General features: G+C 55.9%; 1 protein-coding gene across 1 annotated transcript in view; it reads right to left on the bottom strand.

Moving 5' to 3' along the window:
* Positions 1–811: 811 nt before the first annotated feature.
* Positions 812–24,663, bottom strand: part of cps1 (carbamoyl-phosphate synthase 1, mitochondrial) — a 30,411-nt gene continuing 6,559 nt past the window's right edge. The window contains 22 exon segments of the mRNA XM_067252122.1: positions 812–1,892; positions 1,986–2,115; positions 2,262–2,377; positions 2,605–2,664; positions 4,460–4,558; positions 4,691–4,765; positions 8,618–8,788; positions 9,001–9,090; positions 9,440–9,547; positions 11,213–11,290; positions 12,989–13,064; positions 15,140–15,207; positions 17,215–17,337; positions 17,339–17,410; positions 19,370–19,551; positions 19,685–19,748; positions 20,141–20,206; positions 20,561–20,702; positions 22,299–22,417; positions 23,256–23,432; positions 23,577–23,775; positions 24,302–24,512. Coding sequence (XP_067108223.1) covers positions 1,767–1,892; positions 1,986–2,115; positions 2,262–2,377; positions 2,605–2,664; positions 4,460–4,558; positions 4,691–4,765; positions 8,618–8,788; positions 9,001–9,090; positions 9,440–9,547; positions 11,213–11,290; positions 12,989–13,064; positions 15,140–15,207; positions 17,215–17,337; positions 17,339–17,410; positions 19,370–19,551; positions 19,685–19,748; positions 20,141–20,206; positions 20,561–20,702; positions 22,299–22,417; positions 23,256–23,432; positions 23,577–23,775; positions 24,302–24,512 — 2,552 coding nt within the window. The 3' untranslated portion in view covers positions 812–1,766.

Here is a 24,663-nt window from a genome sequence, read left to right as displayed (position 1 = left end):
GGTGGTCAGCCTTCAAGCAATACCATCTTTAGACAGACATCAAAACTTCTTTTTCATCCTGTTGCCTAGTTACAGTAGCTACCTGTGAACAACATACTTCAAGATTTCCGGAGAGAATCCAGGGCTAGGCTGGACAGGAGGACTGGAGGGAGGAGAGGGCTAGACTGGATACAGCAGAAGGACTGGCGAGAGCTGGCCCTGACAGGACTGGAGGGAGGAGAGGGCTAGACTGGATACAGCAGAAGGACTGGCGAGAGCTGGCCCTGACAGGACTGGAGGGAGGAGAGGGCTAGACTGGATACAGCAGAAGGACTGGCGAGAGCTGGCCCTGACAGGACTGGAGGGAGGAGAGGGCTAGACTGGATACAGCAGAAGGACTGGCGAGAGCTGGCCCTGACAGGACTGGAGGGAGGAGAGGGCTAGACTGGATACAGCAGAAGGACTGGCGAGAGCTGGCCCTGACAGGACTGGAGGGAGGAGAGGGCTAGACTGGATACAGCAGAAAGACTGGCGAGAGCTGGGCCCCGACAGGACTGGAGGGAGGAGAGGGCTAGACTGGACAGAATAACTAAAGAAGACGAGAGCCAGACTGACTGGATCGAGTCTGAGTTGCGTCAGATAAGACGACACAGGATAACAGGAAGGAACACGGTGGCGGGGGGGGTGAAGACGCACACACACATTACAAAGCTGATATCTCGAAGGGTTTGTCTTGCTTTTGTAGAGCAGAGGCCGGGAGAAAAGCAAAATAAACAAACAAATAACAACATGGACAATAAAACAACTGAATAACGATGAATACTGAGACCTTTATTGGAATTCTATGCCGAAAATGTATATTGTTTAAAACACAAGAACAATGATACACATCTAAAAAGAACTCAACCACATTCTGCCAAACAACTGTAAGCAGATTAAATTCCTAAACAGGGACTCGGAGGAAAAAACCAGCCTTCGTCAATTTGCGAAGAAGAAAGCACCACACACACACATCCTCTAAGTTGTCTAACCAAACGGCTGTAAAAAAAAAAAACGCCCAGAAACGGCATCTATGAACCTTGACCGTTCAGTCTAAAAACAGGCTCCGAAACAACTTGGGATCACTGCTAAGGGTTTCGGGGAAAAACTCAACCTTGGATCAGATGACTCAGATGAAAATTACACAATACACGGTAGATCGACGAGCTTCAATAATTATTCAAACAAACTCGAGTTCCCGGAATCCTCCTATTTCACTAAACACCACCACTACGCTACCAACACAAAGCCGAGCACATGCTGTACAGAGGCGCATAACAACGTTAACGTACCGGGAGTGTAAACAAGAACACCACTGCCCTTCGGAGTGCTTTCTTGTCATCTCACAGCAACAGAAGCACTATTTCCATCCCCCGGATGTCTAGCAATATCAAGGCTGCTTTTATCAGCATTATCCCTTTATGCCTAATCTAATTGTCAGTGTTGAATCCTGGGTGGCTGCTTGTTGTCGCTGCTTCTTTTCACACAGGAACATCACACAGAACACGAGATGAGCAGCGGGGACCACGGAACATTCGAGAACACTCGGGATCTTTTAGAAGAACGCAGCATCTTGGATCTGGTCTATGAAGGCTACGGGGATACGTTTGGACCCCTAAGGGTTATATTTGACCCTATGGCTGACTGCACTGAGGTGCCTGTGCCACGGTGGTTCCACTGGCTTCCCTCAGTGTGTGTAGTCGTTGGACCCAAGTCGGTGAAGGTGGTATGGATCCAGGTTCCAGGACCTAGCCCTGCTGTGTGGCCTCCCTGCTGGCCTGATGGCGGGCAGGCTCTCTCTGGCGGTAGTGGAACAGGCTGCTGGTGTCCAGTTCGCTGGCGTACTTGACGGCCTCCGCAAACAGCTTCACAACCTGAGGGAGGAGCGGAGGGGGGAGGGAAAGGAGCATCACTTCAAGCTGTTCACCGAGACCGTTGGCCTTTTGGCTCGACGGTTTTCGTCGGACCTGGTAGTTGGTGATCAGGGGGACGCCGTGGTCCACGGCCATCCTGCGGATCAGGAAGTTGTCCCGGACAAACTTGGTGTTGTTGTTGGGGAGGTTCACCACCAGGTCAATATGGCCCTCGTTGATCAACCTGCACACACACACACACACATGCAAAACACACAGGGGGGGGGGGGGGGGGGGGGGTTTGTGAAAGCAGCACGCACGGCATTTCTGTGTTCCGACGAGAGCCGGCGTGGAGAGCGGCCCTGGTGGGTCTCGTCTCTGCGCCCCCACCTGATGATGCTGGGAAGGCTGGCGTCGCCGCTCTCCTGGCTGGGCCAGCCCACGGGCGTGGCTGGGGGGACGTCGTTGGCAGCGAGCCAGGCGGAGGTGGCCTCTGTGGCATACAGCTGGTGGGGGGACAGACAGAGGGGCAAAGGGGTCAGGGCTCTCCACATCCAGAGAGCCTCGGTCGCTCGCTCGTTCGGGTGTGACCGCGTCTTTCTTGGTGCAGTCGCAAATACGGCCGCTTCAAATCACAGGCGCCCCCGGGAGGAGGGAGGGAGGGGGAGAGGGGGAGGGGGGGGAGGGGGAGAGAGAGAGAGAGAGAGAGGGAGACGAGAACTTCATGACCCACCTTGAAGCCTTCTTCATTCAGCTGGTGTGCCGTGGCCAGGAAGTTGGGCCGGAACGAATACTGAGGGAAACACAGAGACACAGAACCGGAGAGGGTACACAGGGGCAAAAGGTCAGAGGTCAGCCGGTGGGAGGCCGGAACAGCCTTGGTTGGGAATTGAGGGCTGAGCACCGATAGGCCTGCCCCCTCATCCCTCACCACCCCCCCCCCCCCCCCCCGGCCTGATCAATAGCACAGCTTCCTGGTCACAGCAACTTAAACCGCGGCGGAGCAATCAAGACTTTTAGACGCGTGACGGATTCCCGGCCATGTCAGGCCCGCCATTACGCCGCCGCCGCCGGGAGAGACACAGCCTTGTTTTCTAATGGAGATTTCACGCTACCCCAGCCCTACCTGCAGGGAGATTAGGAGCACGCTGCGGCTGTCTCGCAGACGACGACCTTTGGAGTGCGGCGCGTCTCCGCGCCCGCAGACGAGTAGCGCGGGGGGGGGAGAAGCAGTTTGAGAACAGAGAAAGAAAGACAACCACTCAGCGATCTGCTGCTGACTTTTGTGAGCGCCCACTTTACTTTTCCCCCTCTCCGCTCCAGTCTCTCTCTCTCTCCGTTGCTTACTCACCATGCAACCCCCCCCCACCACCACTCCCCCCGCACCGGGTCTCTCCACAGCAATCCGTTGTTTTTCTATTCTCTCTTGTCTCCCTACCGCTGTGTGTTCATCTTGCCTCTCTGTATCCGTGGAGAGAGAGAGAGAGAGAGAGAGAGAGAGAGACGAGAGAGAGAGAGAGAGAGAGAGAGAGAGAGAGTGTTGCCCTCGGGGGACCATTTTGGCACCATTGTCTTCCACAGTTGAGATGAACACGAGGCAGAATGGGACATGGCAGTATTGACAGGTTCCCAGATGTCTTAGCAGCACTAGCCCCTCCCTCCCTCCAACACACACACACACACACACACACAGGCGAATTGGCAGCCAAGGACTCATAATGGGCCAGGGCTCTGCGCTGAGGACTGTTGACGTGTGGTGGCTCCTCACAATCATGACACATAACCACTGTCAGCTTCTATCTGCTGCTCTAAGGACACAACATGCAGACTGGCAGAGAGAGAGAGAGAGAGAGAGAGAGAGAGAGAGAGAGAGAGAGAGACAGAGACAGAGAGAGAGAGAGACAAAGAGTGAGTGAGTGAGCGAGAGACGGGGGTGTCAGAGGACTAGAAGGGGATCGTTTCAGAGCCTACCTTTTTCTCTTTCTAAGGGATGAAAATAGAAATTCTGTCCACCCCACCTCCCCCCAACACACACAGACAGCCTTCCACTGCACACACACACTCATGGCAAAGAAGGCCACACGGCGACAATGTAACATCTAGGCTGATCCCCCCCCCCCCCCCCCCACCCTGATTGGACCGCACTTGGTGCCGTGGGTGCATTAGCCGTACGGAGGCTTCCCCAGGGGGGGGCAGCCGCCAGTCATGGCACGAGGCCAGGGGGGCGTCGCGACCTCTACACACCGCCTTCCATGTCCGAGAGGGGCCCGCCCCAGATCCCTGTGGATTCGAAACACGTTCGCGCTGCTGCGCGGGACTTCCGAGCGGGAATCCGTCGTCCGTTTGGGGGAGGAGGGGGGACGCGACAGTGTCGGCTCTCTAAGTGGAAGTTTCAGAAGTCTTCTAAATGTGAGCGGCAACGTTTTTTTTGGGGGGGGGGGGGGAGAAATGACGGGGGGGGGGGAGAAATGACGAAATGAGAAACATTTGGACACCCACACACTCAGCCAGGCACCGGCAGAGGCAGCTGCGTCAACACAGCTCCCCGAGAAAGGCCAGATGCCGCCTTCCCCTTCCCCTTCTCTTACCTGGATCCCAATGAGAATGCCCTTCTGAGGCAGCTTGAAGCCTGTGGAGAGCATAGCCTTCAGGAAGGCTGAATAGATGTTCTGTCCAAAACAGGCCACCTGCCAACACGGAAACACAAACTAGTCACCCTACCTTTTCTGTGTGTGTGTGTGTCTTTGTGTTTCTAGACATGTGCGTGTATGCATACTTTGTTTTAGTGTGCGCTGTGCGCGTGTGATCAAAAGCCATACCTCTCCTGTGGAGGCCATCTCACAGCGCAGGACCGGGTCGGCATCATGCAGGCGGGGCCAGGAGAACATGGGAGCCTGTCGGGCGGGGACACACACCACCACCAGGGCAGACACGTTAAGGCTGATGACGGAAGCCTTCATCGAACCCAACACACCGTGTGGTGGAAGAAACGGGGAATAACCCCACCCCCCGCCACCTCCCCCCCCCCCCCCCCCACCCCCCCCACCCACCCACTCTTTGCAAGGCCCGTTTACGGTCTCATTCATAGGGCTCTCGGAGGAAAATACCAGGCAGACTTCACGGCAACAGACCGACACACGCCAGAGGCCCTGGGGGGGGGGGGGGGGGGGGGAATCACCTCGAACGAGCCGTTTCAGAACGAGGCTGCCACCTACAGGTGCAGAATATCACCACGCGCGCCGAAACGCGTCACACGGATCCACCCACGCGGCCTCATCGCTAATGTGGTGGTGGGTGGGGCGGGGCGAGCCGTGGTGATGTGCGGTAGGAGAGGAGGGGTAGAGCCCCTCGATGACGGGCGCACGGAGTGCAGAGAGGGAGGGAGGGAGGACGGGAGGCGGAGCAGAGGACAGGAGGACACCGTGGAGGAGGGGGGGGGGCGCGCAGGTTCCTCCGCTCCTCCTCATTGCGTTAGAGAGGTAGCAGAGTGCCGAGCCACCCTGATTGCCCCAGTGTGGAAAGCCATTCTTATCTCCCCAATTAGAGCTCGACAGCTCCCATTAGCCTGCACTCATACGGCAGAGGGGGAGAGAGAGGGAGGGGTGGGGAGGGAAAGGGGGGGGGGGAGAGGGGGGTGAAGGAAGGAGGGGATGAGAGAGATGGATACGGGGGGGGGGGGGGAGGCAGGTCAGGGCGTTATGCAGCTTTAACATATATCACAGATAAAAGGCCTAGCTAATGCTGAACAGAATAAAGCAAATCAAAAACAAGCGCCAGACGGGAGATTTTCTCTCCTCTGGTCCTCCTCACAAGCTATTCTGTGGATGCCACGGAAACCCCTAACCTGCATTTGAAATGAGAACATTCAGTCACGTTTGGGGTTCAACGGATCGGCAGATTTTCGAAATATCACAAGAGTCCCTTTCAAATCAAGTCCTGGCCCTCGGAGGCAGAGCTCAAACAACGAGAGAGCAGTATCGTCTGTACGTGAACCGCAGTGTACAAAGTGCTGGAGTCATACCGGGGGAACGTTTTAAGCTTCTGGTAAAGAAGCAGACTCAAATGGTATTAGATGTAATAGAGGTCTTAGTTGGGCAGCATACAACTGTTGTGTGGATGACATTTATGGTAACACACACACGCTCGCACACACGCACCAGTAGAGAAAGACTCATCCTTGAAGCAGGCTATCTAATCAGCAGTGAATGTGCGCAACGCTGGTGTTTGCATGCTAATGTGGAGACAAAGGGAACAGCGGTGCGCCACCAGCCCTCGTTCATCTTCTTATTAGCGCTTCGTCTGAAAGTCACGCTGTTTTACGTACAGCTCTCCCTCTCCCTCTCTCTCCCGTTGGCGCTCTCTCGGCGGTGCCCTAGCGTGCACAGGAACGGGGTTGATCCCGGGGGATATCTGTTCCGTCCTTCGACGTCAGACGAGCGACAGGGCCAACTAGATCAGAGGAGGAGGATACACCCTTGGCAGGGCGCAGGGTGGTGTGTGTGTGTGTGTGTGTGAGGGGCCGGCAGGATGGACGGGCATCCGTACCGACGGATCCACGGCACCCGACGGCCCCGTGGCTCCCTGGCAGAAAAGGACAGTGGTTGTCATGGTAACCCCCTCCCCCTCCCTCCCCTCTCACCCACCCACCCACCCCACCCCCCCCCCCCCCCCCCCCCCCCAGGCTCCCCTCTGGGGTCAGTAGGCACACCACAGATAAATTGCAATAACAAGCCCGAACGTAAACAATGCTATCGCTGGGCCCCAGCTGAGCCGCTCGGGGAGACGACAGGATCCACACGCACGCGGGGAAAAAAGAGGAGAGAAGACAAGAAAAAACGGGCTGAGACGTCGGCAACACCTGTATAACATTCAGCACGCGCTCCGTGTCCCTATCTCTCTTCCCCTCCCTCCCTCCCCCCCCCCACCCCCACCCCCACCCCCCCCACCACCACCACCACCACCACCTCCTAATCCTCGCTGGTGGAATGGAGTTGTGGAGGTGACGGCTGGGGTGGCTGTCTGGGCTCCCCTGGCCAGACCCCAGCTCCTGGGCTCTCTTCAGACCGTACTGCTGCGCTTGTGCTTGTGCACCCAGAGCTCGTCCTCCCTGGGCCTCCCCCTCGACTGGTATTGTTGTTCCAAGTTGAAAACTGAAACCGTGAAAAATTACACAACGGGGACTTGTTAGTCGAAGAAAACTCAAACGCTCTCTCGGAGCCGGGGGCGAGGGAGGACGGGGAGGGGGGGGGGGGGAGCAGATGAAACACGTTCTGCCGGTCTCTCCGGGCGGAGGGAGAGAGGGAGTTTCGAAGCGGCTGCGGTCTGTATTAGCATGAAGGCCGAGGGAGCTGGAACTGTTTGTGGCGGCCAGACGGGTATATCTGGTGTGCGCGCCCGCGTGTTTGTGAGTCTGTACGTGTCAGTTATTGGTGCGTCTTCATGCACCAATAACATGCATGTTTTTTTTGTTGTTGTTCTTTTTTTTTTGCCAGGCTACCTTTGGATATGGGAGATGTTAACACAGGCAGCGTTTAGTGTTTTGCTCGTTGGGGATACAGTGTGCTGGGAGAGCGCGGCGACCGGTGAGAACGTGCGGCGCCAAACTCGAGTCAGCCGAAGCAGGGGTTTTAGCAACGGGGGTCTTAACCCGTCATTTCAAAACAGTCAAATCTCCATCATACCAGCCACAGGGGAGGGGGGGGGGGGGAGTGGAGAGAGGGAGGGCGTCAGTTCCAGAGAGGCAGCATTGAGTACCCACCCCGCGAGCAGATCGCCCCTTCGAGTCCCAGGCCCTCCGTTAAGGGCTGGGAGTCGAGTCAGTATCATTGACTGGCGGTAAACGAGCCAGTCTTTTCAGCGGGGCCCACCAGAGGATTCACAGCTCTTGTTTAATATTCTGCTTGACGGCGGGCCGGAGATTGGAAACTTGGAGCCAGGCAGGAGGAGGGGATTAAACCTGCTCCACTGCCTCCCGACCACCTCCATTGTGCCGCTACTCCTTTGTAATTATATAGGAAATTACTTTGGGAGAAAACACTGTGCATTGAAGCAGCCGGCTCTCTCAGCGCTAAACATTCGAAACTAACTGCTTGAAAGCGAGCAAAGCTGTGAAAACGCCCGCCTGCCGTTCCCTCCTGCTTTCGCCCCACTCGCCAACGAGCTGTGTGGTCCTAATTGCTACCCTCGTCCATCATTTCCCGTGGAAGGTTCAAGTTTCAATACCTGTTTCCAGTCGTATTGTGTCTAATGATATTGTACATCTGGAAAATTCAGAGTGTGGGCTGCAATCTTACAACCTGTGCCCCAAGCATTACAGCCATAGGCGGTTCAGAGCCGACGCGGTCATTAAAGCGGCTGTGTCAGGTCACTACAATAGGTGGAAATGACAAATGAGGAGGTGGGTATTAATTAGCTCCAGGCTTTACTTTCTCCTGCCCATCCCTCTTTAGTCTGGAACAACTTGGAGAGACAATGGGAGCAGTTCCACCATACCTGACGTCAACTCACTTCGGGCACTACCTCACTACCTCATTGGGTGGTCCAGGGGCCTATCAAAGTGTGAGGTTCCCGGGTTACTAGGTAGAATAACGTCGAACCCAGTTGGTGGGCAGAATAAAAGCCCCTACAGGTTGCTCGGAGGCTAATAATAGTGTCAAAGAGCTCAGGGTGTTCTAGGAACTTCCTCTCAGCCAATGGCAGGACTTTCAGCAACGTCTCTTACCCCACATCGTTCGGGGTGTACTCACCTTGATGCCCACGAAGTCGACAGGGATGATGGGGTTCTCCAGGGAGGGCAGCGCGGCTTCGTCCAGGGGCTCGCCCACCATGACCTTGGTGGCCACGTTGATGAAGTCCACCCCGATGGTCTTGGAGACGAAGGGGAAGGAGCGCGAGGCCCGCAGGTTGCACTCGATCACCTGGGGGGACGCGGGGGGGACACAGTCACACGGCGGCCTTTCGAGAGACCAAACATAAAACGGAATGAATCGTGAAAACTTGTGTAAGCCGTGTGACCTTTCGGATCGCACGATAGTTTGGGCCCCCGAGAGAGAAAACGGCATCTATCGACGACCGCCTGTGAAAATGTCTCATCCGTTATTTCGGTCACGCTCTGGCAAACGGTTCCTACCATGACATCGTTGCCTTTCACCAGAAACTGCGTGTTAAACGGGCCGGAAATCTCAAACGCCGTGGCGATCTTCCGAGTGGCGGCCTTGACCTGAGAGTAAAAAAAGAGACAGAAACGAGATACAGATTTTTTTTTTTTTCTTACGGATTCATTTCCCTGACTATGCAGTGGCCGTGGATCAGATGAGTCATAGCACGGTCATGTGCAAGCCTTCAATGTTTGTGTCTACACCTTGTGAACGCCAGTTGAAACCCTCAGGAAAACTGGTCACGACCATATCAATCATAGGGAGAAAACTTTACCTCCGACGCCTTGCCGGCACAGAGTGTGGCAAGACTAATGTGCGTAGCGTGGGCGGAATGGGTGGCATGTCATTCAAGATAATAAACCAGTGTTCTTGGTAAGTGATCGATCCAGCTGGGTCAGGACCAGGGCTGACCTTCTCCAGCGCCCCCTGGCTGATGGACTGGGTGGGCAGCATGAGCGTGGCGTCTCCAGAGTGGACCCCAGCATCCTCCACATGTTCCGTTATGGCATGGACCAGCACCTGGACACACAGGGCAGAACAGCGAGCTTGAGGTAGTAAAGTAAAGTGCGTGGGTAGGTCTGAAGTACACCGGGGAGGGTCGACCGATATTGCTATTCCGAACACTCATCGTACCAATGGCAGAAGACCTAGCTAACGCACGTAGCGTCACGGGACACAGCTCTGAAGCTGAATCCTAAAACGGAGGTGAAAAAACAAACAATAATAATACAAATAAAAACACACAAAACAGAACGAGGTTGTAGCCTGATGTCTCCCCGGTCCTGGGAGGTGTGCTTCTCCCTGACGGTAATAACAGATTAACTCCCCCCCCCCCCCCCCCCCCCCCCCCCCCCTCGCCTCGATGAAAAGGAGTGGTGTTTCGATGAAGGCGCCGTGTCATTAGCACATTTAAACAGCCGCTAACCGCGGCGTTCGTTAGCACTCGTCGGATGAAGCCTGTAATTAATATGGGGGAGGGCACGCGCACGGCTCCCTGACTACTCCCACGGGCTGCCGAGAAGAACCGGGCCTGTTTGGCATTCCATCAATGGATGGATTAGTATGGTGGGAGATAAAGAGAAAGGAGAGGTGGGAAAGAGGGAGATTGGGGTTGGGTAGAGAGAGAGACAGAGAGAGAGACAGAGAAAGAGAGAGATGAAGTGTGATATCGCTACAGTGAATACAAACTTGAAGGAAACCAAAGTTGGTCTCTATGCTAATCCTCTGCAGTTTCTTATTATCTGCGTGCCCCGCTTGTTATGTATCCGAACCACAAATCCCCAGGAAGGCCAACAGTCGATGACGGACCAAGAAAGCTCCTGCAAATCATGCTCCTTTCCCCTAGTTAGTGGAACATTACGCCGTACGGCAGTGGTTCGCTCGAGGTGAGCAAAAAGGGATGCAACTAGGACATGATAGATGAATAGGAATGTACTGCAAGTCTCTGGGCTGCCCATCCAGAGAAGATCGGCCAGCCAGTTGACAGCACGCCGTCCCATTTGACGTGGCAGGATCACCTTTCTCTGACACCGCAGTTCTACAGCAGGAAACCACAGCCCCAAAGCTGCCCTGGGTCACTGGATCCTGACAGCACTCACGGCTAACCACTCGCGGAAGCCAGACCAAACGAGCGCGCGCGCACACGCACGCGCGCACATGCACAGACACACACAAAGACACGCACGCACCACTCCAAGGTCATGTGAATTTCAAAAGTACTTTGGGGATAAACATTTTGGTGCTGCGTTTAAAAAAGTCTGAGGCCGACAAAACATGCCAGGGAAGAAAATGACTTCTTATCTGAGGAAGATATAATCGAGTCGAAAACATTTCATGAAAAGACTCTGACATTTTGCGTTCTCTGGCTTTCAATAATAAATAAAAAATCCATTCCCCCTGATCCCTGTCTGCCAATCCCGCGATCACTGCTGTAACGTCTTTCACAAAGCGACGGAGGACATTCTCTCCACCTTAATCATCCGTAGAGCTCTTTTCTCCTGCAGACGGATCGGATCCAGGCTTTAACACGCCCGTGCAACACAACAGCGTGAATATAATACCAAACCCCGGCCCGGAAGCGTGTGTGGAAGCGGGTGTGCGTGTGCGAGGTAGCAGAGATTAGCGATGGGATGGGGGGACGAGGCTGAGTCAGCTCAGAGAGGCTGTGTGGGGCGGAGGCCTCACCTTGCCCAGCCGGGCCACGGCGTCCACCTCCACCTCCCTGGCTCCTTGGATGAACTTGGTGATGACCACGGGGTGTTCCTGCGGAGGGAGGGAGCAGAGCAGAGGTCAGGAGCGGAGCAGAGGTCAGGGCACGCACGCTCACTGGGGGGGGGGGGGGGGGGGGGGAACCGCGCACGACTCAGGATATCCTGTCGGCACAAACATCTCCTCGGGGCCCGCGTACCGTTTGGGGGGGAAAGAAAAACGATTCGCCGTGGAATCGAAAAGTACGCGAGGTCCCAGCGAGGCAGTGATGAGTCACAGGGCCGGGGAGGAGAGGCGGGGGGTACTAAAAGCGGATGTGAGGCTGGAGAAGGAGACAGAAGCTCTGGATGCGTGTGTTGTGTCTACCGGCCCCTGAGAGACAGGTGTCTGATGTTATGTGCTCTCAGCGAGGTCAATCCAGGTCTCTCAAACACACACACACACAAGCATGCGGACAAACACGAGTGAGCACGCCTACACGCAATAAAAAAAACAAAAAAAAACACCAGTGGGCCATTTCCTCTTTTAAGAGGCGCTGTTTGAATGGCAGTCGGTGAAGGGAGAGGAGGCTGTTGAGTGCTGAGTGTAAGTGTAGGCGGATGTGCATGAGGGAGAGTGTGTGTGTATGTGAGTGTGTGTGTGTGTGGGGGGGGGGGGGGGTCATCAGACGAGGCCGTCTGTGCCCACCCAGCCCGGGATGGAGGCACGTTGTGGAGGCCAGGTGCACCAGTGCCACCCAGAGGGAGATGGTAGGCCGGGTCGTGTAAACAAAACAAGCGCTGCCCCCCAAGTCATGCCAGCGAGAGGTATACAAGCTAATTAAGCATCGAGGACTGCAGAAGTGTGTGTTTGGGTACATTTGGGGTATCTCCACGCGTGTGTGTGTGTATGTTCAAAGCTCTCTTTTTTTCATATTACTTAACTTTTGCGTAGATAGGTGTGACTAGAGTTATGGGAGGTTATAGGTATATTGTAGGGTCTATTATCTGCCACAGCATTCTACCATCTTTGTGGCCAGTCAGATTTATTTTTTTTACTTAAAAATGTAAGATACATTTCTGAAGTATTATTGTCTTGATAATACATATAGGCTGGTCATGAGTTGGGGTCTTTGGGATTCAGTGAGTGGAGCACAATCCGAGCTGCAGCGTTCAGAGTGGGCCCAGACGCGCTGTGTACTGGCGGTGCTCTCTGACAAACATAAAGCCCATCTCCAGGGGCCCGGAGCAGCGAGCTGAGAGGAGCTGCACGGAAACCCAGCGTGGACGGCAACACACAGGGAAACGCAGAGAGAGATGGAGAGAGAGAGAGGGAGAGAGAGAGAGGGAGAGAGAGAGATGGAGAGAGAGAGATGGAGAGAGAGAGAGGGAAGAAAGGGAAAACGGGGGGGGGGAGAAATCGATCGTACCCCTGGGCTACAGAGGCCCGGGCGCAGGTGAGGAGCCCATTAGCAACAGACAAGGGAGCCTGTTTGTTTACTCTGCTGTCGCCCCCCCCCCCCCCCTGGTCCCTGCGTTCCGCGTGCTCTCCACGTCTCCTGCCACGTGTCTCACGAGGTCTCGGCTGGAGGAGCCGCCGCGCGTGTTCATCTGGTCTCAAAATTGCGTGACTTTGAATACGCTCGACGCCACGCTTCGGGGCGTGTGGAGTGGGGAGGGTAGAGAGATCGAGGTGAGGGGCTTTCAGACCTGAGGGTCGTTCACCACAACGCCGCCCCCCCCCCCCCCCCCCCCTCCCCCTCTCGGAGCTCACCTGCGACACCTGAGTAGCCTCCTCCAGGAAGCGCTTCATCTCCTCCTCGCCGTACACCACGTTCATCGCTGAGCCACTGGCAGGGAGGAGGAACACCGGAGACAGAGAGCGAGAGAGAGAGAGAGAGGGGGGGGGGGGGGAGGGGGGGGGGGGGGGAGCCGAGACAAAAGAAAGTTTGTTTGATCAATAGTTGATATCTCCCAGTTGCATCATTACCAGGAAGAAAAGGTTTAGTGCAGCAGCCAAAACAAAAACCAAGCGAGAGATAGAGAGGGAGAAGAGAGGAGAGAGGACAAGCGAAGAGAAAAGAGGAGAAGAGAGAACAAGAGAGCGTTATTTAGGTCAGTCACCACTCCGGGCTCCTCACAGTAAAGTTGGATTTCAGAGCTTAGACAAGAGAGACAAACACCTCTCTGTGTCTTCTGCTTTTGTGCGGCGTCGAGTCGGGTGCCCACCTGCCACCAGACACAGGACAGGTGGAGAGGGGCAATGGGGACGAAAGCGGCAGACAGGCTGCGAGGCACACGCACGGGGGGGGGGGGGGGGGGGGGTTTAAACAGCAGCCTCGGCTACGATGCACTGCCTCCTAGACAGGGTTCAGAGCAGTCTAGACAGGGTTCAGAGCAGTCTAGACAGGGTTCAGAGCAGTCGGGCTTCATAGACGCATACCGTCCAGGCAGGCAGAGAGTCCGGCCGCCTGTTTCGGCAAGTGTTAGACACAGTCAGAGGAAGCCGTCTCGATCCATTAACTAACGTGTCAGCCTGGCACTCGAGCTTTCCGGGTGAAACGATCCGAGAGGCCGGCCTGCCCTGGGGCCATTGAACGACACGGGAGAGGAGGCGGAGGAAAGGATCCATGGATGGAGGAGGTGAGGAGCAGGATTCGAGAAGGAGATCATTAAGAATGGAGAGGATGGAGATGGAGCACAACAAACACAGATATATATTTTGATACAGTTACACCCGTGAGTTATATTACTAGCAGGCTGCATTTTGCAGCATGCGAGCCAACATGCTTTTCGGACTACACTGACCCGCAAGCCTCGGTGTAGAACAACAGGAACAGATAGGAACCCGTCTGCCCTAGTCCGCGGCCCCTGATTCCATGACCGGTGTGCCAGTTGTGCGTCACAATTGTATGCGCACAGCAGTGCATATTCAGGACGCAGCCAAAGGCTCTTCTTCATGAACACGGGAGACAAAATCGGGACACGGGAAGCGGGCACGCACACTGAGAGAGAGTGGGACTGAGACCTAACTCCTCTGTCAGGTGTCCGGCTTGGCCCCGTAGGGAGAGAGCAGCCGCACGGATAAGAGCCGGTCATTACGTGACCTCCCTGGATCGGTGTGGCGCTTGACCTATAAAGAGTTTATTGGCCAATATATGTGGGCGCGCCCGTGGTTACGAGCCCTCTCTCTCCCCCTGCTTGCTAGCCATCTCTAACCTTTGATGAGCTGATCAATTCACAAAGTGTGAGAGTCATCAAAGCCTACCTAGGAGGGTCGGAAAATAAAGAGCAGTCGTTACGGAGCCCCCGGAGGCCCCAACCGGAGCCAGAGAGAGAGAGTCGATGGCTCGAGGCTGTTCCCAGCCAACCCTGCTAGTGCTGACTAACCCCCCTCCTCCCTCCCCCAACACACACACACGCGCGCCCTCCGCCAGGGCCTGAGAGTTGCAGCCAGCTGCCTCAAGCACCTGAATTAGCCCACCGCGCCTCCGCCACCGGCACCTGCTGTGGCTTGATTACGTGTAAACGAGCCATTCAGAACCGGTCGAAAAAACAACAACACTTTGCCGTGACGAGTCGTGTGTTTCGGGGGCGTACATCCCTTTGTTGTCCCTCTGCTAGCCGGGGCTGCGTTTCCAGGCTAGAGTGAGGACATATCGGAAGGTTGTTCCCCCACGCTGGAGGTAATCAGTCTTCTGGCGCGTTCCTCGTTCCTAATCACGGGGCGTTTCAGTCACCGAGAGGAACGCGGACGTGATTGAAATAAGGGCCGATTGGTGTCGAAAACCACTGCCAAGTAAAAAGGCCGGGAAGCCTTTTGTCGCTGTGAACACGAGACAATGGAGGGTGAAAGATAAGAGGGCGAGACGGAGAGAGAGACAGGGAGAGAGAGAGAGAAACAGTCAGAGATGTTAAGCCTTACCTCAGAACATAGGAGGGACGCAGGAGGCAAGGGTAGCCCACCTTGTTAGCGAAGGCGAAGGCGTCTTCCTGAAATGCACACAAGACGCAAAAGGGATGAGTCTTAAGCGCGAACAGCGTGGGTTGGGGGGAGAAGGAAACTGTATTGTCCGTCGGCCTGTGAGCGTGCGAGGGTTGAAGTGGCCCCTTCGAGAGAGCGCGGCCTTTCATTTCCACCTGAACCAGGGACGGGTAACTCAAGATTAGGTTTATAATGATTCCATTAGCTGTTACCATACCAACGGGCCAGTGTTGTTTGAAAAACGTGGGCATGGTACGTGTACCGTGTGTGTGTGTGTGAGCGCAGGCACGTTAGCCATTCGAGTGTGTACCCCGGCTCATTTATCAGAGTGCTACTCCAGGACATTTCATTCACATGAAACTAGCCAGCCTGAGAGGAGCATTAGACGGCCCTCTGAAGGACAGCCCGGAGCTCCTGATGAGGGCCTAAAAGCTTCCTCTGCACCCTTAACATCCACCAGCTAGCCGTGTTGGGGGCTTTAAATAGGACAGAATGCAGCCCCCCCCCCCCCCCCCCCCCAGCTCTGGAGAGAGGGTGGAGATGCCGCGGTTGAATCAGTGCTTTTATTTCGGGAAGAAATATGGGGGAGTCAAAAGGAAGCCGGTCGGAAAGTTCCAGATTCGAGGTTCGTGGCCTGGTTTCCGGGTGGGTTGACTCAGCGGTTTTAGTTGTCCTCCTCCCCCCTCCTCCTCTCACTCTTCCTCTCTCCACCTCTTCTTTCCTCTCTCCTCTCCCTCTCTCCTCCTCCTCCTCCTCCTCTTCTCCCTCTCCTCCTCTCCCTCTCCTCCCCTCCCTCTCCTTTCCTCCTCTCTCTCTTCCTCTCTCCCCTCTCCTCCTCTCTCATCCTCTCTCTCTTCCTCTCTCTTCCTGTCTCCTCCTCTCCTTCTCCTCCTCCTTTCACCTCCTCCTCTCCCTCTCTTCTTCTCCCTCTCCTCTTCTCCCTCTCCTCTTCTCCCTCTCCTCCTCCTCTCCCTCTCCTTTCTCCCTCTCCTCTTCTAACTCTCCTCCCCTCCCTCTCCTCTCCCTCCTCTCCTCCCCTCCCTCTCCTCTCCCTCCTCCCCTCCCCTCTCCTCTCCTCCCTCATCATCACACGGGACCAGTCCCTGGTGGGCTGCAACACCCAGAGCGCTGACCACCTCCCTGGGGCACGGTGGAGCGTCCTGACAGCTCCCCAGGAGGCGTCCAGCAGGGCGGGGGCCTATTAAGACACGCGCGGTGGCCTGGACGCGTCTGTGGGACACGGAGCTACTCAGAGTGGACGTGTGGATGGAGACGCGAGGGAGGACCATCTGTCGTCAAATATCGGCGCCGAGCCAGTCACAGTGTAAGGGAGCTAATGGTTCACATGCAATTAGACCCTCGGAATAACACAGCGGGGCGAAGCGCCACAAAGGCTACCCGCTCCACGGGGGAGTCGTTACCCCTGAGAGGGGGAGAACTGCTTTCCAGACGGGAGAGGAATGTGTAAAGAGAGCCCTGTGTGGGCCAGCAGGAGGACATGTGCGTGTTTTAATCCACGTTAACACCCCCCACCTCCCCCCCCCCCCCCCCCCCCCCCCCATCCAGCCCCCAAGACCACATCCTACAGTACCCCAGGAACGGGACGCCCCTAATGGAACAGACATCTTTAAGCACTTCCTGTCGACACGTTTCAGCACTTCAGGCGTTCGGGGGGTGGGCCGGCCTCCGACACCCAGGGGATGGGGGGGGGGGGGGAATACGAGGAGGACGCTAAATCTACAGAGAGAGCCTTAACAGGAACAAGTACATTCTTTTAAAAGTGTGTTTTGTTTTTTGGGGGGGGGGGGTGGGGGGGGGGGGGGGGGGGGGGGGGGTCATGGGCCGGCCATATAAACCTAGGGACTGAGTGAAATCGACGAGGGCGTTGTCCGACTTCTAACAAGCATTTATCAATCCATCCCTCCATCCCGGCCCGTCCTTACATACATTGCATCAACCCCCCCCCCCCCCAGGCTGCCCATCCAGCCCCCCCTCCCCCCCCCCCCCGTGTGTACCAAAGAGCTGAGGGCCTTCCAGGGGGCCTGCGCCACGGCCAGCTCGTCCAGGACGGTGGAGAAGACGGACCTCTCCTCGGCCCGGTGGATCTGCAGGGGGCTGGTGCCCAGGATGTTCACCCCCGCTGAGGTGCAGCGGCATGGCCAGGTTGTTGGGGATCTGGCCCCCCACGGACACGATGCTGCCGGAGCAGCCCTGCAGGGGGGAGACACGCGCACACACACAACCCCTGTCAGCAAAAACCTGGCGTCAACGTCACAAACAGGGTGGGGGGGGAATAGGTATATGTGGCTGAATGTGAATTTTGGAGTGTAGTTAGTAAAAGAACGAGGCTCCTCGAAAGCACCGAGGCGATACACCGGCTAGCCCGCTTTTTGTGAGACGTAAGAACAGCGGCACCACGTCGGTGCGGCCCGCAGCGACCCCTGATTCGACATCTTCACTCCCGGGAGAGAACGGCCACTTCAGACGTCGGGAGTTGAGCCTCTCTTCAGAGGGCAGACCCAGGCACAAGCCCACCGTTTGTCAACAAAAGGTGGGCGGGGTGGAGGGGTGGTGGGGGTCGGCGTTTCCACGGCAACGGCGAGTTCCTCACCTCTTCATTATTCATGGCTCCCGTCTGCCTCTCCTCCGGAGTTTGCCGCTTGCCCAGGTCCAACCTGCCTGGCACGCTGTTGCTCTAATGCGGCTGTAATTACCTACACGCAGCACGGAGGGAGTCAGACAAGACCCAGGCAGGGTGTGGGGGCGAGGCGGCGGCTGGGGGGGGGGGGCGGCTGGGGAGCCTGCGAGCTCGGATAACCGCCAATGTTATCTCCCCAGAATAAACAAACACTTAATCACACCCTGATCCCATCGCCACTTTAACTGGATTGCAATTTCTCCGGAAGGGAAAAGTCAATGGGTATTAAGGCGGGCAGATGTCGAAGACGAGGCGGGGGACAAGGCTGCGGTTTGGGGCCCGGAGCACACGCAGGTCTCCCTCCAGGGCCCGCAGGGGCTGCGTGGGCCAGGGCCCTCAGACACCGCCGACTAACAAAGCACAGGGTCGTTCATCGGCAAAACACTGCGTCAGAGAACGCAGCAGGTGGAGGTTGTGTGAATGTGTGTGTGTGTGTGTGTGTGGGGGGGGGGGGAGGGGGGGGCTCTGCCAAGGCCACCCTTTCCCGATCGCTGGGGGACTGCTTCCATCTGAATCAACCGCACTATGTAAAGAGCCTTTGATGAAAAGCTATGAAAGTTTTGTTTTCTTTTTTCGGTAGGACATCAAGCTAGGAAGTGTTCGGAGAAGGAGTCGAACACTTAATTAGGGAGCAGCTGATGTCTGGGTGCTGGAGTGTTCTTGGGGTGAACGGGAAACCGCGAGGAGCCAATAACAAGATTTCAGACTCCTGCGGACCGGCCTAGACGTTGGACGCATAATAATTTTCGCACTGTCAAAATAATCATCATCAAGCGATGTTCCCTACGTTGCTCGTTTCGTCTCTGGGCGAGCACGAAGGGGGAAAAAGGGCTCTCCAGTCCCATACTTTTTATAGCATATGTTAAAAAACAGATATTATATATTACTGAACTGGGTAAATGTGAGTCTGCAGATGACTTGTATATGACCAGGGATGTTTCATCCACGCAAGAGTGGAGTGTGTCAGTGGTGAATTCATTTTCCCGGGCTAAGAGACGAATAGCGCTGTTTTTTTGTTTTTTTTACCTCAAGTAAAAACCCTGTAATAAGCAGCATCCATTCCGTTCACATCTCATTCCTCCTCAAATCCATTTCTCCCAGGGTTATTTTTCAACGTTTTCTCATCAAAATAAATTACAAAAAAAAAAGTGAAAGTGGAAGAAACCGGGAAGGAAAAAACCCCCGATCTGCTTCAATAACAGGAGCGCTGTGCCATTGTGGAGTGAATATATTATTCAAAGTCTCGCATGAAAAAGTGAGGTCAACGCTTCGGGGCGTCCTTCTGAGCGACGAGGAACCCACTTGTCCGTCACTAACGCTTACAACGGCGCGCGCGTGCGAGTGCGCCCGCGACTGAATAATTAATTCGAACCTCCTTCAGGGGAAAAAAAAAACAAAAAAACGAGGCCAGAGTGTTCTGGCAGGGCTGAGGAGATTGCGGGCGGTGGGGGGGGGGGGGGGTGACCTCTGACCTCTTGCTGCGTGATGTCCAGGACGCGCTCCAGGGTGAGCTCCTCGAAGTACAGCCGGTCGCACTCGTCAAAGTCGGTGCTGACCGTCTCCGGGTTGTGGTTGACCACGACCGTGCGTCTCCCCATCTGCCTCAGGGCCCGGATACTGGACACGGCACACCAGTCAAACTCCACACTGCTGCCTGGAGGACCCAGTCGAAATAAATAGAAGAAGAAGAAGAAAAGAAACGCGTTTATTCAGAGAGACTGACAAATAGCGTATTCGAGTGACTACGCCGACACCTGTTCCAAACGGGCAAAAGTCCTCAATCTCACCGATATGGTAGGGCCCGCACCCCAGCACCATGACTCCCTGGTCCTTGAAGTCCAGATCGTGTTCCTGACATACGGACACACACGTACATTAGGATCCGGTATGCTACCCAGAGCAAGGGTCCAGCCTATCTTCAGTGGTTTATTGACACATCGAGTTCTATAAACAGCCTTTTATCTCACATACAGAGTGCTTCCGGAGGACACAGCACTGGTTCTCAAACTTTGAGTGATTTCTGAATCCGGGTACCCCCCCCCCCCCCACCCATATTCATATTCTATGCAGTCACGATTGCCTCTCGGATTCGCCAATGCTCCACTTTCTCTCGCGTACCCCCTGTAGTACCTTGGCGTGCCCCTAGGGGTGCACGTACAGCCGTTTGAGAAACACGGGGGCTACAGAACGAGTGAGTGCAGGAGACGCTGCCTGGCCCCAGGTGAAGGCGCAGCTGAACCCACCAGTCCGTTGTAGGTGCAGTAGAGGTAGTTGGTCACGGCTGGGTACTCTGCAGCCAGCGTGTCGATCTGAAGGAGAGAACAGCACACAGGCACTTCAGATGTCTACCTTTTTTGTACCGCGAATGTTGTATTTTGGCTGGGCGTTTTTTTTTTATGTTGTGTGTTTTATAACGGGGCTCTGAGTCTTCGACGACAAGGCTGAACTGAACGCAGCAGAGTGATACTGAACTTTAGAGCTACGTGTCTTCACCTCCACCACTTGCCCTGCATGTCCTTCCTCTCGTAGGAGATGGAGCTACGGGGGGGAAGGCAGCAGGGGCACTGGGACAGATGCTGCAGGGGGCAAGAGAGACACCCCAGGGTACGGGGGTCTCGGGTCAGCTCCACGGGGAGGAGGACCAGGGGGGGGGTCCTGCTCACCTGTTTGACCCAGGGCCGGATGTCGTGGCTCAGCCTCAGGGCCCTGGCGTCCCCCTCGCTGGAGCCCAGCGCCTGGCCCACCTGCCGGTCAGAGAAGCCGTCCTGCTTGGCCTTCAGGAGCAGGTCCACCGGCACTGTCGCACTGCGGGTTCAAGACGCAAAACGCGGCAACAGTGTGATTATGGGGTTTGTGTTTCGGTTCTGGAGGGTGTTTGTGTGTGCGTGCGTGTGTACACTCTAAAGGTCAAAGCAACAGTTTGGTGAGGGGAGCGGCTGGCTCATTCAGCAGTGGGTGGGTGGGAGGGAGGGAGGGAGAAGTCTACAGCCGAGCGGTCGATGAGACGTCGATAAACAAGCCACAGAGACCCTTAGCGCCGGGTCAGACAGCGAGGCCGTTTAAAACTCATTTCAATCAATAACTGGTGTATGTGGAAGGGGGTGTGGGGAGGGCTCGACAAAAATACCGCGAAAAAACGCTTTTTCTCCTCCGTTTTCTCCTCCCCCGCTGACTGCCTTAATTATTTAAGAGCTCGCGCACCTACGACGATATCGAAAATGTCAAGTTTGCATTACCTGCCCTTGCATTCGACTGGAGCCACAGTTAGGTGTGGAGGGGGGTCCACGTAAACAGCGGGCCTTGCTTAAGAGGCCACTGTGTGAAACGCTCAGCGGGTGGTCCTGACGACGGCATGCTGCTCCTCGTCAAAACAAGTCATCGGGACTGAATTACTGCGGCTCCTGTGTGTGTGTGTGTGTGTGTGTGTGTGTGTGTGTGTGCAGCATGCCTGAGTGCCATGTGGAGAGGCGGTCAGGTAGCCTCCGAAATGTAAATCTAAGACACGCGCCCGGTAGGCGTGTAGCATGACTCAGCTAGAGTGACAAGCCAGGAACAAACTGTTCAATGTCCCCCCCCACAACCCCCCCCCACCGTCCTCTGAGCTGGGGGACTGAGGCAGAACTCTAGGGGGGGGGGGGGGGGGGTCTGGGGAGCTAGAGCCCACGAGACTGCAGAAGGGGGCTGCTTGTTTAAACCAAACACAGTAGGTCTTCAGCGGAGGGCGTGAGGATCCCCTTCCAGCGTCGGGCTTTTACGCGTGAACGGGTGGAATCTGAGGAAGGCTTTCTGAGGTGGTGTGTGGGAGCGAGGTGGGACAGAGGGAGAGGATGAAGGAAGGCGGGAACTTTATTGTTCCCAAAAACTCTGCGCCCGCTTCACAGAAAACCACCAGAGGGCAGCAGAGTGCTAGACTGGCATTTTGGCCCCCTTGGATGATACTGTTCGAGAGAGAGAGAGATAGAGAGATGAGGAGGAGGAACAGAGCTATACTCCATGTTTCAGCAGTTTTGAACTGCTGCTGTGACCTCCAGAATGTTAAAGATCGTTCCAGTCACAGCCCGAGGACCTGGTCCTTGTGCCAGCAACATCGAGAGAAGAGATTCCAGTTGAGACGCCGTTTAAAAGCACTTCTGTAGAGGACTCCCGGCCTACAGGTCGGCGTATATTTGGCTTTTTAGAGACACGCGGGTATTCATCTGCATGTCCTCACAGCACCACCCGGTGGAGGAAGCCTGCCACTGCACAAAGACTGGGAACACTGAAACAGGCAGCATGTAAAGACGTGCATAACGTGTGTGTGCGTGTGTACGTGTGTGTGTGTGTACCTATCTGTGTGTGCGCGTGTACATATATCCGTGTGTGTGCACACCTGCGAGCGCGTGAGGCCCGTGTCCAACCTACCCGGTGAAGTTGGTCAAGTGCTGCTCCAGGTCGGTGATTCGCCGCAGCTTGTGGAGGAACCACTTGTCTATGGCTGTGAGCTGGTGGATCTGGTCGACACCCACCCCACTGTGAAGCGCCTAGGAGATGCACACACACGCGCGCACACACACACACACCTCAAACATATTGCCTCATATAAAAGATCTCGGCTCTCCTAACCCTCTGTGAGGCTGCAGACAGACGCAGGGCACAGCGGCAGTCATCCCTCAGCGGTGAGACCAGGTTAGACAGCCTGTCAGTCTTTTTTTTCAATCGAAGACTTCACAGGTCCTGAATGAAATGAGCCTCCGTAGGCCAGGGGGGAGAGGGAGAGAGAGGGGGACGTGGCTGTGGTGTGCTGCATGGCCAACCTTGAGTATTGATGTTTCGTAGCTTGATAGGATCTGGCCCATTACTCCTTAATAAAGCTGCCGGCGGTACCGACGCCAGGCTGTATTAAAACACAGACTTCTCTGTGGACGGGGTCATCGGTGTGTCTCCGTAAACGCGGAGCGCGGCGGGCGTCAGGAGAGAGGCGAGGGGGCCCAAAAATAATCGGGCTTTTCCCCCCCATCGAATCTTTTAGAGGACCAACAGCGCGTTCCGGACGGCTTCGACGGGAGACTCTGCCGAGAAGGAGGCCGCAGTGACCACTTCCTAACCACCGGACACGTGACGCGTCGACCGAGCCGCATGGCTGACAGCAGGCCTCTGCCCTGGTGTCATTTAGTCATTTAGCAGACGCTCTTATCCAGAGCGACTTACAGTAAGTACAGGGACATCCCCCCGAGGCAAGTGAAGTGCCTCGCCCAAGGACACGACGTCATTTCGCACGGCCGGGGAATCGACCCGGCAACCTTCTGAGTAATAGCCCGATTCTCTAACCGCTCAGCCAAGCTGACCGTCTATAAGCCTGCTCCTCCTCCTATGCTGTACCTTGGCCAGGGAGAAGATGCGCGTGCTGGACGGCACGGCCAGCTCCTGCTGCAGGTCCGGCTGCCCCGCCCAGGCCTTGTTCAGGGGCAGGCGGGGCACGAAGCCGTCCACGGAGGGGTGGCACATCCTCAGGGCCTTCTGGATGCTCTCCTCGAACGTACGGCCCACCGCCATCACCTGGGGAGGCCCGGGCAGGACAGAGAGGTTAATCACTGGGGAGTCCGCTAGCATGTGGACGGGTCTGGAACTGAAATAGTGAACAGTCGTTGACAGATCTGAATGAGAGTGTGTGTGTGTGTGTGTGTGTGGCCTCTCCCACACCTCTCCCACACTCTTCATAGAGCTGCCGATCTGGCGGGACATGCCCTGGAAGCGGTCCAGGTCCCAGCGGGGGATCTTGGTGACGATGTAGTCCAGGCTGGGCTCGAAGCACGCCGTGGTCTTCTCCGACACGGCGTTCTTGATCTCCGGCAGGGGGATGCCCAGCGCCAGCTTGGCAGCCACGAACGCCAGCGGGTAGCTGGGGGGGGGGGGGGGGGAAGGGGGGGGGGGGGGGCAGATAGGGGAGAGGGGGGGTTAGTGAGAGAGCTGTCACCTCGGGCTGAAGGATGGGGAGGACACTGTGGGGCTTTTCCCTGATGGGGCGGGATCGAGTTCACTCTGCTGAAGATGACCCGGTGTCAAAAACGCGAGTAGCTACAGTGTGTGTGTGTGTGGGGGGGTATCTAAGCGAACCAATAGGTGTTGATATGGCTTGTCACTCGGAAGGGCCGCGTCTGAACACGGTGAAAATGCATGGTTTCTCAATTTCTGAGTCCAGGAAACAAAAACCAGAGCATATACAGCACGTCGCATATTGCAGGACGGATCAAATAGAAATGTTTTTCAGCTTCGATTTTTTTAAATGGACTCAGTTCCAGGGTAGTGTTTGGTTTTCCAGTTTCTCCCGTCTGATTGGCTAGAGTGATAACAGCTTCACAGGCTACGAGGGAGAAGACGGGGGCTTGTTCAGAGTCCGACAGGGTCGCCGCCCCCCCCCCTCTCACCCCGTGGCCTTGGAGGCGAGGGCGGAGCTGCGGGAGAGCCGGGCGTTGACCTCGATGATGCAGTACTCCAGCGAGGACGGGTGGAGGGCGTACTGGATGTTACACTCCCCCACGATGCCCAGGTGGCGCACCACCTTGATGGCCGTCTCGCGCAGCATGTGGTACTCCTCGTTGGAGAGGGTCTGGCTTGGCGCCACCACGATGGAATCACCTGGAAGGTGGGAGACAGAGAGAGAGAGAGAGACACACAGAGAGAAAGAGAGAGAGAGAGAGTGTGGGTATGAATCAGACAGAAACAAAGGCAAAGACCGAGAGAGAAACAGATAGAGATAGAAAGAGGTGACATTTTGGGAGAGCGGACA

The sequence above is a fragment of the Osmerus mordax genome, chromosome 2 (genome assembly GCF_038355195.1).
Source record: "Osmerus mordax isolate fOsmMor3 chromosome 2, fOsmMor3.pri, whole genome shotgun sequence".
NCBI classification, from domain to species: domain Eukaryota; kingdom Metazoa; phylum Chordata; class Actinopteri; order Osmeriformes; family Osmeridae; genus Osmerus; species Osmerus mordax.
This window is presented reverse-complemented; position numbering and strand designations above follow the sequence as displayed.